Below are 21565 nucleotides of genomic sequence, written 5' to 3' on the forward strand. Positions count from 1 at the left end.
ACTTTCCATTGGGGTATGTAAACTTTTGACTACAACTGTATATATAGTGTAATAAAGCCCTCGGCTTGGGCTCGTTTGCATCCTTTAAAAACACCGACCCAGACACGGAACTGTAGTTCTAGCGTGGCTGCGCACTTTTATTAATCACAAAACAAAATAAAAAATAAACAAACAAAAAGCCTACCTCCTTCCAGGAGTGCTAAGCTAAACTTTTCTTCAGATTCCTTATCTATAAGCCGGATGGCTAAGCCGTTTCCCGGTCACAAAACGCCTTGTTACACAAACAAGTTTACACAGTACCTTGCCTTTTTTTCACGATGCAGCACACACAAAGGTTTACACCCTACCTTGTTCCGTTATCGACAGCCTCCTGCCTTCTCACAGACTACCCTGAACAAACATTGCTGTCCCTTGACATACCTGCCTGCTAATCACAGGCAGGTGTCTCTCATTAAGCGTAGAGCCAGGTGACCCTCCTCCTGGCTCACTCCCGTGGCATTCTGGGGAGTACAGTGCCCCATTTATTTAATTATGGTGCTACTATCCTTACAGTGACTTTTAAAATGTACCAAATAACAAAATCTGTGTTAACTGTGCAATTGTTTAATACATTTTTTTTTTTTTAAACTTTTCCATCGCAGTAGTTATTTGGATTATTATTTTGTAAGGATAGCATCACCCAAATTTCAATTTAATCCTAGAAAAGGGTATATTTAGGCCACCAAAAAACCAATAACATTTCATATATACATATGGGACACACAAGGAATCAGAAGTCTGTCCAGTCCACTTACCTGCCGAGGATTTTGCTGACACAACCGTGGCTGACCCGTAGCTGTCGGGAGATGTCGCACGGCCTCACGCCTTGGTGGGCCAGTTCTACGATCCGCTGGCGCACCACGTCTGGGAGCGGCCGCCCGTTCACAAACACGCCTCCCAGCTGGTTCACTCCACCGTGTCCTGCAAGCGCAAAGTTAGGGGTGTAACTAGACATGGAGGAGAACCAGGGATGGCAACATCACATACACAAGAGCCTTGTTTTTAATTTACTCTTATTTTATTTTACAAATAACTAACTGCTATGAATTTGGACCCTCACAAACTGTAGACTTGCAATCACAATCACACAACACAGTATATGCAACCTTTTCTAGCTAAAACACAAATGAAATATTCAATGTAAAGCCTAATCTACTGCCCTTGTTGATATGAACATAAGTGCACCACCTGCCGAGGATTTGAAAGTGTGGGTCCTTCTCTTTTGAATTCTTGTTTACAACACCACCAAAAATATTCAGATGGTTTAATACTCAAAATAATTTGTTATAGTTAAACCACGAGAGATTTCCTTCTATCAAGCTGTTGCCTTTTGCGTTAACTTTTACTACCTCAGTATATTCGTTTTTCTTGGCCGGTGCTAATTCTGAATTATTTGAAACTTGCCTTATAATTAGCCAGACAGATTTTTCAATTGACATTAATTTGTTTAATTAGCACAGTGTGTCCTTTAACGTCAGTTAAGGTATAGCAGCAAAACTATGTGAATAATTTTTGTCTTGCGTAATTGTATTTCATTATTTATTTTATTTATCATCTTCAATACTGGCTCATTAATTTTCTAAGAATTATGGATTTAGATTAACTGTAAATTTAGTGTATACAGAACTGAACCAAACTATATAAAGCTATGCATAGTTAAACTGCCTGAAGGTAACTGAATAATTCTAGGTGCCACTGTGAATATATATTGTTATGTGTATTAACACTAATACTGCAGAATACTACATAAAACCTACAGACAACACCTTAAATGACGAAACAAGGAAAACAAAATAGGACTTTAACAACCAATTCCATTGTCAAAACAATATATTTTTTGGAATGCAAACTCCTATAATATTCAATACGATTGTAGTTTACCACTTGCATAAATGGTAGAAAATAATAAATCAGCCTGGTATTTTGCTTAAAACACTGTAAAGTCAGGTTATTTTGCATTAAGTTAGCTAATTTAAAAAGGATGTTTCACCATTTAAAGCCCAGATAAACATTAATAAGTCTAGTAATCATTGCAGAGTGGTAGTACGGAACTCTGCAAGCCCCAGACCTATCAGACTTGAACCTGACATCCTTCTACAAACCACAACCCCCCACCTCATTTTGATACGTAGACAAGCAGCTTGTTACTGCAATCACCAAGGAGAAAATTGTATTTTGGTTTCTCAAAAGTAACTTAACCAACATCTCTTTGTAACAACAGGGCCTATTTTCAAACTCTTGCTTTTTGATAGGAGATAATGTCATGTTAATGTTACAAAATGAAAAACATCAGACCTTGAATTATATTACTAACATTTGTGGTTCTGGTTTTGCTAAATAAACAGGTGTTTTTCAACTTAGGAGTCAATTCAAGACTAGAGTAAACACTTTGAAAGTATACCCCAGTGTCTCTAAAATATTGTATTATCTAATAAAAAAGGCCTAATTTTGTTTGTTTACTAAAAAAAATTGCCAAAAAAGTATCTTTAGCATTTTTTCTTGCACAGCCTGAAGGTATTTTAAGTGAAGTAGGGCCTGAATTTCTTAGGTCCACATTGTTCCCCATTTATTATGACTAGTAAGAAACAATTTAGGTTAAACTCATCAAATTTACATTTACATTAGCAGTACTGATGAAATATCATTTTATTTTTCCAAGCAGAGAAACATTTACATTTTAGTGGATCAAAAGATTGCCCTTAATAGACTGGACACACTGTAAAGCTGTATTAAAATAAACCAAATGTTTCATGTTGTCAAAAGAAGAAGGATTCCTCAATCTTGATCTTTTTCTTTTGCGCTTCTAAGGTCTCTCCCTGGCAGACCGGCTGCAGAAGACATACACAACTGCTCTTTTGGCCTTTCTATTTTTGCCATTGATGTCTATCTTATCAATAAGCCTACATGGTAGATTAGTAGCCAAAGGTTTTGAAATCCATCAGGGAAGTATCAAAGTAATCGCACATCCAGATGCACTATTGCCAGCTTCCAACACTTGTAACAATTGCTTTGAAGAATCTGAGGTCATTGTTTTCTGATCTGTGGTTTATTCATTATAGAATTTCTGATCTGTAGTTTATTCATTATAGAAATCTCTTCTACCCATTCCACTTTTTGGTGCTCATATTTTGTCCCCCTGTCACAGCCCACAGTGTAGATAGAAACGATTGCTCTCAGGTAAACTCTGCTAAGACTGAGTCTATTAAAATTATACAATTAACTGAAACTTAATATGAACATATTCAGGAGTTTGATATGTTTTTAACTATTAGATCTATGTTTCAAAATCACATTACTAACTACACATTCCATTTTAATGTTTTAAACAGCGTGGGATGTCAATACCCTGACTCTAGTTGTAAACCTGCTCTTTTGCAGACATCTTTTCATTATATTTGTATTGTATTTAGTGAAGACAAAAAAAGACCTTTGAATGAAAACACCAATGGGGTTTATGTGTCAAATTAAAGTACTGTAGTATTAAGATCTGCTGTGTCAGTGCATTTTGCAGTCCATTTACCTAATAATGATTGTTAATGACAGTATGGTAAGTAATCATTTTAAAGGCTTTAGTTCCAAGTCTACTCATTTAAAACAAATTTTCAGCCCCAGACTAGCATTCCACACATAGAGCTCCACATATAAAAATGCAGTCTGGCTCTGCGGATGCCACAAAAATGCATGACTGATTTTGAGGTGCAATATAATGCACTTTATATTTAAAAGAAACTTCACGTCAACATTCTGAGGTAAAGATTTAAACACCTGAGTGGCTGTCCCAACAAAACACATTTACATTCGCAATACTGGGTTTTATTATTCTAAGAGTGATATGTGTTATTGTTGGATACAATACATTATAGAAATCTATGCCAGATACAGTTTATTAGGTAATATTTGAATTGATAGATAATGATGAACATTAAAAAGCTGTTAAAATGACTCCAGGAATTATAAGTGAGTATACCGATATTTTTTATTCAAAAACAGCAAACCACATTATATCCAAGAATATTTTATAAAAAAAAAAAATATCCAAAAGGATACTCACCAGATTTATTATTTATTATTAAAAGTAACCGATAAACAGATAACTGAGTAGTTGTTATCTTTATGCATATTTTGGTTTTACACAGACAACATCAAATAGAAATATAAAATATATTAAACCTTCATACTCCCCTAATAATTTAAACTGTGTTTTTATGTAAATTATTTTATTTCACTCCAACAAACTTAATTAAGATCCTTAATTATGCAGGTTTGTGCTATCAGTCGCATACTATTAAATTAAATTGAAGTTGATTGTGGTAAAGTGAGCCTAATGAATACCACTGGTTATTAAGCTAATTGTATTTCGTAATTGTGTAATTGTTGACTCCTTTTAATACTCCTGCCATCAGATCACCAACGATTAAAGTAAATAGTACATACAGCACCAGAAGCAGCATGTTTCTAAAGATAGGATTATTCTGCACTGGTTTCTCTACTGTATGCTACAGCTGCAAACCCCAAGAACAGTAAGGCAAAGCCCTTGTCAAAAGAAACTAGGGAGGCAGCATTCGCTTCATCCAACAGTATGCTGCCCCGAAACAGGAAACGTCTGCCAGTCACACATAGACATATATACAGGTATGTCATAGAACTTTAAAAAGTTGCAAAAGAGGGTTGCGATTTTCTCCCAATTGCATGTATATTTGAAAACACCTCTGTTCACACATCCATGACATAGACTCCTATATCCCATTCTGTATTAATTAAATTCCCTTAGCATCCCGGATAAGACGCTTTTAATAGATGTTTGGATTAGAAGTGTATGCACTTGCTTAATTTTAGAAAGTAATAACTGACAAAATATGAATCCTGTAGCACTTCTTTCTTGCATTAGTTTTTTTTTCACTGTAATACTGAATCAGTCTCGTTTTTAATATTCTGCAATGGAGAGAATGGAAATAGCGTTCAGGGTATATTATTTATACTATACAATGCACGTTTTTATCAATTGTACATGTGTTGCTGCATTCATTTAATGGAATGCGCAAGTGAACTGAGAAATTTTAGAATAGGCCTAATATACGGATAGCCAATTACACATTTGGTTAAATCTTTTTAAACAAATTATACAGGTGTGTATGCATAACTAAATCGCAAACCGTACAAGAATAATACATTTTAAAAATATATATGATTTCGCATCAGTGCTAATTAAATGCTGCTGAAGTTTATTTAGCCTTATGACCAAAGTGAACCAATGGAGGATATAGCATATAGATTTAAAAACATCAAATGACAACTATTTATACTTTTGTTTGCTTATTTAAGTTCACTTTACCTTTTCTTATTTACAAGTTTGAAAAGCTTGATTTATTCGCTGTGAGCGTTCTATATGCGTCATTCATGACAGACAATATAAAACATTGCGTGTACCTTTTTCAAAATGAGTGATGCTAACACCAAACAAACTAATCAAATAAGCTCAAACAATGAAAATGCATAATAATAATAATAATAATAATAATAATAATAATAATAATAATAATAAATCGAGATTTTACCAAACTGAGCCGAGGGTACAGCTTGGATTGCTTTCAAATAAGGCCACAAATTGAAATGGTGAATCTGTCTCACAGCACTGTATATTAATTTTAATTATTCTTATTTATTTACTTTTTACTTTTCTGAACTTTAAAACCAAGAGCGTCGAATAACATAGAAACGTGTACACATGCATATATACATAAAATACGTATTTGCAGTCAAAACACACAGCGAGATCTGCAAGGGATATTAACTGTCATCTTCTCTCCCAAAATAAAATGCGGTCTCTGCGTCTTAAGACAAGACAGAGCGTCGAGATGTTATTTTCATGTAAAAGGAGTTGGGTTCCTATCAAACCCTCAAATTCGCAAATAGCCCAGGTTTTAGATTGTTTTACTCAACGTTTTGGACTGTACAAAGTGTTTTCTTTTTTTCTTTTTTTTCTTTTCTTTTTTTTTTTTTTTTAGCAGATACGGTCAAAAACAGACATAAAAAACCACACACTTAAACAAACTAAGAATAACAAGTCAACAATAAAATATGTTTAACGGGTTTGGGGGTATAATATTAAGGTATCGCACTTAATCAAACTGTAGACTAATTAAAAGGTATATAAGAAACAAAATAATAATAATAAGTTTCACGTCATGCTTTCTACAAAGGGGTACCCTGATTCTCTGTTTATACAAAGGGGGTACCCTGATTCTCTGTTTATACAAAGGGCTACCCCGATTCTATGTTTATACAAAGGGGGTACCCTGATTCTCTGTTTATACAAAGGGCTACCCCGATTCTATGTTTATACAAACGGGTATGCTGAGTATATGTTTCAGTTTTTATTTTACAGAAAGGTTTAAAATATATATTTTGGTTTCGATTTAATTGCCACGCATGTATTTTCGTGGTTTGTATACATTAAAGTAGCCTAGCTACATAAGGGTCAAAGCGATAATATATATCGTTTATTTTAAAAACAGTTTGAATAAATAACAATAAGCAAATACACTCCCCAATAGCTAGAAATGTAGTCAACCAGATATTAAGACATGAATGTACAATTATTTGTTCATTTGGGCCAGGTAAAAAAAAATGTTATTTTACAAAACATATATTTTACATTTATTTTAATCTTTTCTTTTTCTATACAGTGCATTTATAAAACATTTTTTCAATAATTGTAGTTGTGTTTCAGTCTAGTCCTAACCACCTTGGGGATGGAGTATTAAGCATAGTCCAATTCTTTACGTCCAACGGTTAAGTTGTCCTTTAATAAAAATCGTGACTTCTTTTTTTTTTTTTTTTTTTAACGCAGACTCATTTTTAACACATGTTTTTACAGTTGTACTTTGGGAGCTCATAATGTGAGTCCTCAACGAAAATATCTCCTTCTAATAAGAAATGTTACAGCAATTAAAGTAAACCTATTGGATTACATAATAATAGTGTAGGATATTATTATATTGATGATGTAAAAAAAAAAAAAAAAAAAGTATGAGCCACGCAAATGTATATACTTCAACATTTCCTATGCTTTGTATTGTTTTTTTTCACTTTTCTTATTATAGTTTTCCCTGTTATATTATTTTGACTCTTGTTGTGAGTCCCATCTTAGTATTCCAAATGAATCTGCTGCGTTAATATATTGTAACCTGTATGCTATGCCTCTAAATCAGTACTTTGATATTTGAAAAGGCTGAACTTAAAAGGAAATGTGATTAGTTCTAGCTTTTTGAAATCTGTATGTCTAATCCAGCGTTTAACTCACCATGAGAGCAAATGTCATTTCACATAACGCCGTGTAAATGGACAAATCTTCCCAAACTCTGTCAAGCACAACAAATCTCGAGAAACACATTTTACACAAACCGTGTTACCTTAAAACGCCATCACTGGCAGAACATGTTGTATGGTGCTTAAAAAAATAACATACAGGACTATCTTTTTTTTAAAGAAATAATACCCTAAACCATACCAGAGATTATATATATATATATATATATATATATATATATATATATATATATATTTGTACAATAGATTTAATGGAATATGAAGACACAGGCACACATACATATAAATCTCTGTCCACCACCTAATGGTGTTTTATTTATATGTGACAGAAATATATCTACAATAAATACATCCCCAAAATTACCATGTTCTCTTTCTCCATAAGAAAATGAATTACTAAGGTTTGTTACCTTGTGATACATTTCAAACATATTTTCCCAAGCTATTAACTTGTCTCTGAATACCACTTTTAAGACTGTTTACTTGATTATATATACACACCTACACCTACACCTACACACCACACACACACACACACACACACACACACGCACACACACACACACACACACACACACACACACACGCACACACACACACACACACACACACACATACACATTTACATTCAATGCATACAATGGGCATTTGAGTCTGCTTTAATTTAACTATGCATATATTTGCTTAAAAAGAGGAAACTTGATTAAATCCTGTCAAGTTTTATCAAGACATATTATAACAATTAATATTATATAGTTCACTTTAAAAAATATATATTATTAAAATATATATTTTAGTCTAAAACGAAGATCACAAGTTTAGCATACTGCATCATGTAGAATAATGTCAGTTGTGAAACTCGTGGAAATTATTATTTCTTTAAATCTATTAGTACAAACTGCAAAGTATGAAAAGTATTCAGTAACACCTAGGTGCAATACAGCACTGCAATAAGTCTAAACAGTTTAGTATTATTTTAACCATTTAATATTGTTCACTGAATATAAGGGCAAGCTCGCTGCGGCTCTTGCGTATTGCGGCTCCCAGTTAATGCTAACAAGCAGAACATGAGCTCCGTTCACCAAAATACTGTACTTTATACACACGATGATCTGCAAATAAGCAAAGAGGGGGGTTAGATCAATCCTAAATTCCAGCTAAATTAAAAAGCCGCCTACTTACTATGCATTGCTGCAAACGGGTCGTGTTTACAGTGTATTTCCATCAGAGAAGTCTATAGAAAGCCTTCGGATGGGATAGCAACTCCTTCCCAACCTTTCAAATCAGACAACAGAGACAACACACCAACTGCCTTCAAAAGTCTTCCTTCCTGTACTGATGGCTAAGATCCAATGTGGTAATAATGTATTGAAATAACCAGGAATATTGTGGTATTTAATCGTAAATAATAATAATAATAATAATAATAATAATAATAATAATAATAATAATAATAATAATAATAATAATAATTAAAAAAACGATATCACCGTGGGATATAAGACGCAATAATTAATCTGAAATGCTCTGTTTGTCTGACGAATAAGAAGAGGCAATGTCTCTATAAGAACAATATCGTTTCTCAGTATTCTTTCTTGACGCTGTTGTTACAATTTGAAACAGGCCCACCGAAATTGTTGAAATCCCTTAGACTATTGTCTGTTTGGCAATAGAACGGCAGTTCTTGCTGTGAGTTCACTGGTTTCACTATCTGCGTGTCCACCACTACTCCCCAACTGTTTCGGTGACGTGGATTCTTTTAAGCACACCTGAAAGAAGCATGTGGGGCAGATGAATTGACAAAGTTCTCGCGTCGCTGTGTTTGGATGTTATATCGGTGGCTCTGAAGTGTGGAGGACCTCGAAGCAATGCCCAGGTCTATTGCCGGATCGTTGTGAATTTAAGACAGATAGTCGAAGTGTTTCAAAATACCAATACTTCCATTGAAAATAAATAACAAACACTATCTATGACTTATGTATAATAATCCATATTTGCACGTAAAAGTTTACAATCAAAATCCGTTGTGTTGTACGGTATATACAACATGCACTTCACATTCAAGTTCCTTAAATGTGCTGGAACTCCATTGGAATGTCCTTTCCAACACCTGCTTTTTACCGAAGATATAACGAATGTGTTGAATAAATAAACGGGAATCATTCACAACCTGGGGAATCCACGTATTTAGAAGTATTTCAAACCTGTTTCTAGTAAATCAAAAGCATGGGTTAAGTTTCTCCGGCTTTGCAGTGTCTTAAAATGAAAGTAATCCACTGTACAACCTTCAGATAGCTCAGTTATTGAGGAATAGTGCTCAGTCGCCTTTGATGAAATCGGTGAAATGCAAGATTTATTGTTCTTCATGCAAATATTTCTATGATTCCCGCGGTGCAAACAAGCGTATGGAGTTGGTATGTGGCTGTGCCTTCGGGCTATACCACATTCACAGTGCAAACTGCAGTTTCAGAACCAGCTCTCATGTGGACAGCGCCTGGGGCTCAGCCTCTGGAGCGAGGATGCTGTCTTTGACAAGCCGTCAATTAGGCGAGAGCCACCAATAAAAAAACACGCGCTCTTTCCTCGCCCCCAATCGTCTGTAAAATGAACAATTTTAAGGCGGGATAGATGTTGATTGGTGTATTAAAGACGACCACTACATTTTTAGTGGGCGGGGATTTCTTGTAAGAATGCTCCATTGACAAATGAGATGATTCACGGGATCTCAGATAAATGATCGCATTTTAAATTTTGTCACGAAGAAATCCAACACAGGACTGCTGCCTTCCTTTTTTCAGTTTATGTTTCATTCATTCAGCTCATACGTTATTTTGTTCATTTATAGTATATCATAAAATATTAAAATCAATTCACTAGCTTACAGCAAACAAGAGGATTTTAAAAAGTAATACACGTTATATATATATATATATATATATATATATATATATATATATATATATATATATATACCGTTTTTGACAGATGCACATACTTAAGTTTATTTGATTTATTTCAGAAAAATTGCTTTAAAAAATAATACAATAAATACATTAATTAATCATTTATTTAAGAACCACTCTGATAATGTTAAGTGATGAAAAAAGTTAATTGATACATAATTACAAGGAGCAATGTATGCATAAGCTAATGGCATGATTGCAATAGCCCAAATGATAAAACACATTCAACAACATAAAGCTGAAAAATAAAATAATTATACATCTGAATAATCCGTTTACAAGAAAAAAAATAACATGGATGAAAATAGTGTTATTATTTTGAAAATAAAATCTGAATACACGGCACTGCTAAACATATGAACTCCAAAACGTGCTTTTATGTTAAATTGTTAATTACTTTTCATTTAATTTTTGATGTTATAATATTATTCAATGTGTATGGTTATAGGTTTTGTCTTAAACGTAACAGATCAGTTCGAAATGTAATATGTTTTAATCAGATTAAGTAAATCAACACTAATTTGATCACAAACACACACAAAAAATATGTTGGCATGTTATCATGGTCCAACATCAGTTTATTCTTTTTTCATTTTTGTTAACAAAAGGGAAAAGTAAACCGCATTATTATATTTGTTACTTCAAACACTGTGTGCTGTTTATTATTATTTGTTTATTTAGCAAATGCCTTTATCCAAGGCGACCTACAGAGACTAGGGTGTGTGAACTATGCATCAGTTGCAGAGTCACTTACAACAACGTCTCACCCGAAAGACAGAGCACAAGGAGGTTAAGTGACTTGCTCAGAGTTATACAGTGAGTAAGCGAGCAAGGATTTGAACCGGAGACCTCCTGGTTACAGCCTCCTATAAAACAAACTTGTTTGGTTCAATTGAGTTTAACTTTAGACTTTTTTTTTAGCATGAAAACAAGACTTCTTGACTGATTGGAACATGAATACATATCTCCAGTTTTAATTAGCTATAGCCTGCTGCGTCACGTTGGGTCGGCTGCTTTGCATTTTTAATTGGCTATAGCCTGCTGCGTCACGTTGGGTCGGCTGCTTTGCATTTTTAATTGGCTATAGCCTGCTGCGTCACGTTGGGTCGGCTGCTTTGCATTTTTAATTGGCTATAGCCTGCTGCGTCACGTTGGGTCGGCTGCTTTGCATTTTTAATTGGCTATAGCCTGCTGCGTCACGTTGGGTCGGCTGCTTTGCATTTTTAATTGGCTATAGCCTGCTGCGTCACGTTGGGTCGGCTGCTTTGCATTTTTAATTGGTTATAGCCTGCTGCGTCACGTTGGGTCAGCTGCTTTGCATTTTTAATTGGCTATAGCCTGCTGCGTCACGTTGGGTCGGCTGCTTTGCATTTTTAATTGGCTATAGCCTGCTGCGTCACGTTGGGTCGGCTGCTTTGCATTTTTAATTGGCTATAGCCTGCTGCGTCACGTTGGGTCGGCTGCTTTGCATTTTTAATTGGCTATAGCCTGCTGCGTCACGTTGGGTCAGCTGCTTTGCATTTTTAATTGGCTATAGCCTGCTGCGTCACGTTGGGTCGGCTGCTTTGCATTTTTAATTGGCTATAGCCTGCTGCGTCACGTTGGGTCGGCTGCTTTGCATTTTTAATTGGTTATAGCCTGCTGCGTCACGTTGGGTCAGCTGCTTTGCATTTGTTTAATCGTAATTAATGTATAACGCTTAAGTATTGTCGAACATAAAATGGTGAAGGAAATCAATTTCAGGTATACTGCAGTGAAACCACACCGCATGCATACATCAAAGCTGAAATGAACGCACAGGCCTATAAAACATTGTTTTAAAAATGTATCATTCAGGTTACAAATATTTTATTATTCAGGCATATAATAATGTAAGATATAAAACCAGAAGATCAGAAGACATATTCCAGGCAGTACTGTACTGTATACAAATGCAATTGTCGGTTGAAAGGACCAAGTTCAAATTATGAGCTTCATTAGCTACACGTGCTTAGTATATGTAGACTATTTGACTGAAAATAAAACGTATCGGCCTACTTAAAACAAAGAACATAAATAAACTCACATCTTGTGAGAGATTTCCGAGATTCTGAATACGATAGTGTCCCTTTATAAATTGTTTAAACTTTGTTAGAATTGATTTGGAAGACCATACGTTTATGAATCATCTGATTTTAAAATTAAACCCTTTTCAAATTGAGGGCCTAAAATATGGATCGTCGTGTTATAAATATCATGATTGTTACATTCGCTAAAAAAAAAAAGAAAAAAAGAAAAACGGCCGATCAGTTTGGATAAGCTTATCATGCACTATGTCAAGTTTCAAGGTCATCGTGTTCAATTTTTGGTTTTGGAGTGCGCTATAAGCCGAAACACGCAATTATTAGCGTAGTATAAAACTAAAAATCTTCCAATGGTTTAATTTCTATTTGACCTTGCATTGTGTTGACAAACAGTTGTTCATCAGATTTGTACAGTCTATACATATAATTTGTGCCAAGTATGGATTCTGCAATAAAAAGGTGGGCTACTAAAAAATGAGAAGCAAGTTAAACGCTTTTTAGGTAGGAACCTGTTCCAGACTTCTGAAAAATGGTGCCAAAAACATCCTTTTGCTGTTCAGTGCTCTTTTACTATTTACCATGGAATAGTTCTCCCTTCGAACTTCAGTGCTGTAACAAGAATAGCCAGTAGGGGGTGTTGACACCAAACATGTCATTCAAAACATTCTTTCTTTCTTTCTTTCTTTCTTTCTTTCTTTCTTTCTTTCTTTATTTATTTATTTATTTCTTTCTTTCTTTCACTTCCCTAAGGATTATTTTTCAGTATTTTGTTTTCACTTTAATTAATTGGAAGTAGAAATGCAATGACTCATTTATTTATTTATTTATTTATTTATTTATTTATTTATTTACTTATTTAAAATGTCAGGATACATTTCTTTTGGATAAATATTGGCCCTTCTGCAATACAGCTATGGCCAAACGTTTTGCACTACCTATAATTTTAGGATCGAGGAATAATTAAAGAAAAAAAAAACTATATGAACATAATTTAGATCTTTTATTTAACATCATGTAATCAAAGAAACTACAAAATGATATCGCAGAAGTCTACTGGAAGCCACAATAGTAGTACAATATTTCATGTTAGATTTCAAAATGTCACATTTTTTTTAATTTGTCAGTTTTTCGTTAAGTATATGGGAAAACTACAAAGCGGTATGTAATTCAATATGTTAATATAACATTATTCATGTTAACGTTTCACTCGACTTTATGAAGCAAAATGAGTTAATTCTATAGGGTGATGCAACACTTTTGACCATAGCTGTACATTTATTAGATAAACTATGTATACCAGCATGAATCCCAACATGTAAGCCATCAGCAATTTGTGTTTTATTTGGTTGTCATATATTTAAATTTGTTGTCATCTAATACCGGCTTATTGCAATGTACATATATTCACAACTTGTGAAAGGACACGTTTACTGCATTGCACTATTTACACTAGACTGACAAAAAAATAAAGGCCTTGTAAAGATTTGGATGTTGTAGAAAATACAGTAATCTGGCAATTCTACACAGCATATTGAATGTTTGTTTTTTACTCTTGTTTATTAATGTTCTACATAATGGGTTCAATATAAAACCAAAGTGGGAAACACAAGAATTGTAATATTTTAAAAAATACCTAATTCAATTTAAAATAAGTTTATCAGTTTATAATGAAAATATTGTAAGGCACCTGTACCACACACATTTCCTTCTGCCTGGTTTCGTTTTATTTAAAAATCCATACAAATCATTTGTAAATAAATTAATATTTATAAAATATATTTTGCCCATTTCATATACCGAATAATAATGTAAAATTGCAAATGCTTGTGTAAGGGCCATGGATATATAGCATTAACAATAAAACACTTTACAAATCAAATAAATATCCAACGCAAGATCTTATATCCTCCAGTACAGTAGTCGTGTATATATAGACCTATATGTATAATAAGTGTTTTATTATACGCCGACTGACTGTAAGCATAATTAAAAATCCATATCCCTTTAGCTGAATGTGTGTGTGTGTGTGTGTGTGTGTGTGTGTGTGTGTGTGTGTGTGTGTGTGTATTGGAAATGTATTTTAATATTGTGAATATGGAAAAAGTCTGACAGTGAGATCAGTTGAAAGTAAACAATTCTATAGATTATTTCGCGGGTCACTGAGAAAAAGCACCTCCTGTAGCAGACTGGCCTAAATTCAATGTCATGTCAGGCACCGAGAGGCTAATTTCTATCAGCACTGCTTTATTCTTACCGAGCTATATCTGGGAACATACATTAAGCAAGAGGCATTTAGACGCATGGTGCGCTTTCTGTGCCCTGAAAACACCCACTCACACAAACACTTCAAATCTTACGAAACTTAAGGGACAAGCAAACCAGAGTGTATAGGCCTACTCCGTGTAGATGTGACAATAGCACTGTTTAGTCCTATATCAAAAGGAAATAGTCTACTGTTGTATATTATTCCTTTGGTTGTTTGTGCCCCCATGGAAATTTATTTTTAAAAAATGATGCCATAAAAAGAACATATGACACATGAAACAAAACCTTTTTTTATGTTCGTGTTTTTTGAGATATTATTGTTTTTCTATAGAAGTGCTTGACAACCCGGTTTGGTCAATAGCGTACCATTCAAAATCCGAAAAACCAAATATGGACGTGGGTATTTTATTTTTTTATTTTATTTTTTTTTTGCTGGTGATTGAAAGCAGGAGATGAAAAACATATTAAAACAACATTAAAAACACCTTCAAAGGCAAAGTGACGTTAAAAATAAAATTACATATTTTTTTCTGACTTCAGCAGTTCAAAGGTGATTTTTTCTAACATGTTAAACACATTTCACACCACTTTGAACCGTTCTTTGATACGTTTTAAATGACATACTTATCTCAGCCGGCTATCAAAATAGCAACTGTAGAAAAAAATAGATTATATCCGATAAATAATCTATAGTCTTGATCCTCTATCTAAAGATAGTCATGTTGCCTATATACTGTATATGCTTCATTCAACAACGGGTTACATGGTGTCTCTGGACGCATACTAAATCGATAGGCTACAAGCGGTAATACAACTTCTTAAGTAATGTGCCTGCACATTCTTTTTGCTTTGTTTGCATTTTGTTTTTGTTTTTTGTGTGTTTTTTTTAATTTAATTTTATTTTTTAACGTCGATATGTTAAACGGTTATCGGTTTTGAGAGCAATTTTACAACCAAAGTTATATAATGTATTCCAAAAACCGAAAGCATACCACAAAAATAAAGCATTTGATCTTAATGAAACGGATCTCTAAAATAGTGTGCTAAATGTAAATCTCATGATATTTTAGCCCTACCAAAAGCCAGCTATTACACTGCCATACGCATATAAGAAATGATTTTACAATCTGAATTAACAGGGCTATGAATTGATGCTTATTCCTAGGCCCTACTGAACAAATGATTTATCTGATCCAACAAGTTAAATTATATATTTTGTATTATCAATATCAAACCAAGAGGTAACTAAAGCTTACTGTTTTGATATAAACAACAACATTAGTATAAGCGGCACTTCAGTTACCTGCTTCTCCATTATGAAACAGCATAGCAAATACATCTGCCATGGCCCATATCCCTGCACATCTCCACGAGAGAACCCAGAACTGTCCATCGATTGAACAATTCTTCACTTGATTTAACTAATAACGACTATTGATTTTTTTTTTTCTTTCATGAATTAAGTGGATTAAAACATCTAAGCCAGGGACGTGATGTGAAAATTAACTAAACGTTTTTAAACCGCCCTTTAAACAGCTTCTGCCATTGAAGTTGATTAAATATTTAAATACAAATTGATGCTGACTGGTCGTTTATCTATGTATTATGCTGAATCTTAATAATATTAAACACAGTATATTTTATGCAATCGTTATACCATTCATTATATTGTTGGTGTTACATAAGGAGGGTCGACTTTATCCTTCAGTACATGGATGAAGCTATCAACACTGGGATCTTGGATGCGTATTACAAATACAGTTTCAATAAGTATATATAACACATGTTAAAACCACTCTGTTATTTCATTAAACGCTTCCAAAAAACAATGTGATATAAACGTTAAACCATAAACCCTGATTTAGCCTGCTCAGTGTACATAATGAAAAACCCCTCATTAATCAGCCCAAGACACAAACTAAACCACACACACAAAAAAAAGAAAAACATATGGCCATGGTTCTCAATATGTTGCTGTTAATTAATTGTTTGTACCAACATGTCGTTTATTAAGGCTAAATGACTGATATGCTTGGGTCGCTGCCACTGTTTTCCAAAAAAAAAAAAAAAAAAAAATACAATACTTGCGTTAAACAGTTTGGTGCCCTACCTGATCTGCCAGTCCTGTGTGTTGGGTTGATTTTCTCTAACTCCATTCTGGTATTCAGCACTAGCAGTAAAGGATAGAGGGGAAAAAAGTTTCCAGCTTTTTTTTTTTTTTTTTTTTTTGGTAAACAGCTTTGTGCTAGTTGCAGGTTGAAATAATTCGACTCTTCCGCTCCCTGTCGAGCTTTTGCGGCTGATCACTGAGCTGAAACTAAACGTTTTAGGTGGAAAAAAGCCTCTGAAAGAACCGTGAAATGATTAAGGAACTAAAGAGCTTCTCGCAATGTGAGATCATGTCCTGTTCTCTAAAACATCACAAGATGTCCCCAGACACAGCCAAACCCCCCAAAATTCTGCACCTGTTACCGAATTAGACTTTAGTTTCTTTAACTGTAACTTTTTCTTTCTTTAACTTTCTTTTTAGTTTTTATTCTTGCTGTTTTTCTTTGTCTTCTTCCAGACCTGCTATTGTTTGTAGTGTGGCCTGTGAAAATGGGTTACTTTTCTAGAATCTAGTATTTGCAACAAAGACTATTACAAACATGAATCAGTCCAATGTGGAGTGTTATCACTTTGTGTAGGGGCACATGTAGGCCTAAGTTCCATTTTTTTCCAGTCCAAATGATCCAGACAAAGTGCATTGAAGTCAAATATGGAGCATAGGAGCTGCAACCCGTGTATATCTAATATGAATGTAATTATACAGATAGCCTATCAATATTTTACTGACTGTACACGTTTACCTTCATAAACTATAAGGAGTGTGATACTCTAAAATCGGTCTTTCCGAATGTGTTGTCTTATAGTGCTGTTAATATCTTATTCTTGAAAATAACATATTGCACGTTCTTTGTATTTTGAAAAAATAAAATAAAATAATTAAAAAAACGCAACTATACACTGATATGTAACCCTTTGCATGTCATCTGTAAATTATCCACACATTCAAGTTCATCGTGTGATGACTTTGGATTACAGTCATCTACAAAATGCCAAACTCTCTAACAAAATATTTTTTTTGTAATGTATGCATGTATTAAAGGTGTTTTTTTTTATCTTTGTTTCTGAAAGTATAGACAGCCGACTATTTTTCAAGATTTTATTATAAGATTCATCAGGTAAATCTAAAACCAGATAAAGAAACGATTCATCAGGTAAATCTAAAAACAGATAAAGAAACGATTCATCAGGTAAATCTAAAAACAGATAAAGAAACGATGCATCGGGTACATCTATAACCAGATAAAGCCCCCCCACCCCCACCCTCTTTTTTTAATTCACCTGTACTGTGAAAATAAAAAGCTGTGGCGCTATTCAACTGAATACAATAATGCAAACTTTAAACCATTCTACAGGTACTTGTTGGAGATATATATATACACACACACAATAATCTACATGGAGGAGTTGCAAACCACATTTCAGCTGAGTTTACTGATAAATACGAATTTTCGAATAAACGTAGGCATATCTATTTAAAAAAGCGTCTTCCTCCCCACCTGCTAAAATCAAACAACTGCCAAAATAAACGGAACTTAGACTTAATTAAAAAAACACTATGTTGGTATTAACAGTTTTTTTTTTCTTTTGGTAAAATTGGGTTCTAAATGATCAATGGGGTTTCTTTGGATTTAATGGTGATTCCTTTTTTTATTTTTTTATGTATAGCAACCAATTAATATGGCTACACATTCACAACAATTTGATACTACAAAAAGTAATATTCGCAGGTCCTTTAAGTGTGTTCGGAACATCACTTTAAAACACGTTTTAAAGAAACTGAAATATAGGCTACTCCATATTTAAAATCCCAGTAGAAAGTTATTATTCAGGTGACACGTTTACTTAAATGTCGCGTCAACACACTTTAAAAGCCCGTGAACAAATGTTTTTAATTTACACTCCCAACAAAGTTTATTAAATTTGTGCCAGCATGACAGTGAATATGAGGAGAAAATATACCACAATAAATACAACGTGGAATTTAAGCTAAAACAAAAGATTCATTTTCAGTATTTCAGTTTTATCTGATAAGAACTAAACGACTCCTTGAAGTAGTTTGTACTTGATCCATCAACGATTACACTGAACAGTATTCGTTTTATTGCTTAGCACAATTATATGTTTTTGGAAAAACATGTTAATTCACAAGAAGTTAGGTAGCCCGTGTACGTTATTACAGTTAACTACATTTATGTTAAATATTCACAGTTATTAAAAATTAATAAATAAAATAGATAATATCAGAATAGACTTCTGTGTATCCGTTTGATGAAGATACCTGCATAACTTTCCCAATGCCACAGTTTGCGTATTGTTTTCTGGACAGTATAGAGATAAAGCCATGTAAATGTATTAAATAATGTAAATTTAAAACATCAGTCAAACAGTAAATACGGCGCCCTGTTACACTGACAAGCAATTTGGTCCCCATGGCCCAAGGCAAGTTACAACACTTCCTCTCTCTGAGAATTTTTCATATTGGCCAGTATAGTTCTGTGTTGTGATCTAAAATCAATGTTATTAATTGCGCTTAAGATGAGAACGGAAAAACAATAGCAGTTCCTATATATATATATATATATATATATATATATATATATATATATATATATATATATATATATATGTGTGTGTGTGTGTGTGTGTGTGTGTGTGTGTGTGTGTGTGTGTGTGTGTGTGTGTGTGTTTTTAAATTAAGCTCAGTATAAAAATGTATAAAATATTTTGTTTGCCTATATGTTCATATAGGTACGTCATGATGATTGTCTTAATAATTTGCATTGAATTCTTAAACAGCCTTTAAGATTTACAGTAGATTCTGTTAGTCATTGTAGTAAACATAACCTCAGTATGGATCCTATTTAAATCTGAATTAATTACTGTACTGCAAGTATTGTGCAAAACAAATAAATAAACAATATTATGTAATGTAGAAGTATATGGATCTTTAGGAAGTGTAATTACAAGACTGTTGAAGACAATGGAACTGTCTAAAAAAAGTACAACATACTAAAATACCTAATTAATCCAAATGAATGTGGTCATGTTGCTTCGAGTGACTTTATGTTCTGGTACGAAATGAAAAATAGAACCAAAAAGACAATGCGATTGATACAAAACGAATGAATATATATATACAGCTTTCTGTAAATGCATTTTTCAATTCTGAAACTTATCACTAAATAAAAAAAAAAACGCCAGCGACAAAAAAAACAAAGAAACAAAAAAAACACAGCAGTATTCGAATTGTATAAAGTAGGTCCATTACTGTTTTTTAGGCCATCCTTTTTTTCATATAGAAATGTGTGCTAACCGATGAATATAAAGCATATTTTACATTGCTTAGGGAGAGGCCTATATTTGCTTTAAAGTTTTAATTATAATCTTTGTTTTCATATAATTAAAAAATATTTTGAAATAATAATAATAAAATAATTAAATGTGTGTGTTAAATGGTTTTGGAAGTAAACGAGTTCACGTTTGATTTAAAAAATTGTTTCTTACAGATTTTTGTGAAGAAATGTGTACGTGAAGTATGTGAAATGTGGAATACATTATAAGCAAATTAAACTTTTGCGGATGGAGTTTTTCATTTCCATATGGGCCTATGTGCTATTTACATTTCCACTGTGTTATATATATAAGAAATAAATAAACCAATAGTTCAACACTTTACATAAAATGAACATAGCATGAATGACCTACCTAGCTTTCGAAGAAATACAATTAGATAATGTACAAATCAGAAAAATAAAGGAAAATAAATGCATAAATAGACTCAATATCATGATGCCTGAAGGTTTAAATAGAAAGGAATAGTGGTGCGTTAACTATCAACTAAATTACATCATAACAAAATCTCTCTCTCTCTCTCTCTCTCTCTCTCTCTCTCTCTCTCTCTCTCTCTCTCTCTCTCTCTCTCTCTCCACACTTTTTTTTTTTTTTTACAAATAAGACCTGGCCAAGAAGACAGCCAATAAACATAAAAATCACATCTCATCCACACACCGCTCAGTTAAAACATTACATTATCCAGACATCAAGCTTTTTGTTAAACTTAAAATCGTGCCAGGAACGTTTGAGCTCTTTCTTAAGATGGTACCAGGACCAGCGAGCAAAGTAACAACAAACTTTTTTCTTTAACCATTTCATGGTGTAATATATTCTAGTTCATTAACAATTGTTACTATATATTTCAATAATTCAGATTTTGTCTTCCTTAACCCTTACTAGGTACATTCCACGACTATTGAATCCTTGAATCATTTCTACTTATTTACTAATCTTCTAGAATGTGTTACGTATATAGACATGTTTATTTTAAATGTTGGAGAATGTTTGTAGACATAGAATTTCAAGTAATGTGCATTTTCACAGGTAATTTTAGTGACACCAAGAGGCCGTTTTATCAAGGTATCTGCCTAACAGTAAATATATCAATCAATTAATAACATTTTTTTAAATAATCAGTCATTTATAATGACACCCTTATTTCAAATAAAGTCAAATACATTTTTTTTTATTTTAACCATCATCTTTTACCATAATTAAAAGGTGTACAATAAATAACATAATACTCTTTAATGTAATACAAACCGTGTTGTTATTTATTAGATAGATTTTTCTTATTATTTCCAAAATGTTTTTGTAGTTAACAAGTCAACATTCATAGCCCATAAACCAATGTAATAGGTATGTAGCCTGTATTCAGATCAATAACTTGCCTTCAAGAACATTGTGTGGAAACTATGATCAGCTCTCTCTCTCTCTCTCTCTCTCTCTCTCTCTCTCTCTCTC

General features: G+C 33.3%; 1 protein-coding gene across 4 annotated transcripts in view; it reads right to left on the reverse strand.

The window, feature by feature from the left end:
* Positions 1-16981, reverse strand: part of pax5 (paired box 5) — a 158544-nt gene extending 141563 nt beyond the window's left edge. For 2 of the 4 annotated variants that reach the window (XM_034035849.3, XM_034035847.3), the window contains exons 1-2: positions 16770-16981; positions 795-960 (exon numbers count right to left, since the gene is read on the reverse strand). In XM_034035849.3, coding sequence (XP_033891740.1) covers positions 795-960; positions 16770-16815 — 212 coding nt within the window. In that variant the 5' untranslated portion in view covers positions 16816-16981. Of the gene's footprint in view, positions 1-794; positions 961-8550; positions 9865-16769 lie in introns of those variants that run through there. The other 2 variants (XM_059025908.1, XM_034035848.3) reach the window with 2 other exon arrangements.
* Between the last annotated feature and the right edge of the window lie 4584 nt (positions 16982-21565).

The sequence above is a fragment of the Acipenser ruthenus genome, chromosome 1 (assembly GCF_902713425.1).
Source record: "Acipenser ruthenus chromosome 1, fAciRut3.2 maternal haplotype, whole genome shotgun sequence".
Taxonomy (NCBI): domain Eukaryota; kingdom Metazoa; phylum Chordata; class Actinopteri; order Acipenseriformes; family Acipenseridae; genus Acipenser; species Acipenser ruthenus.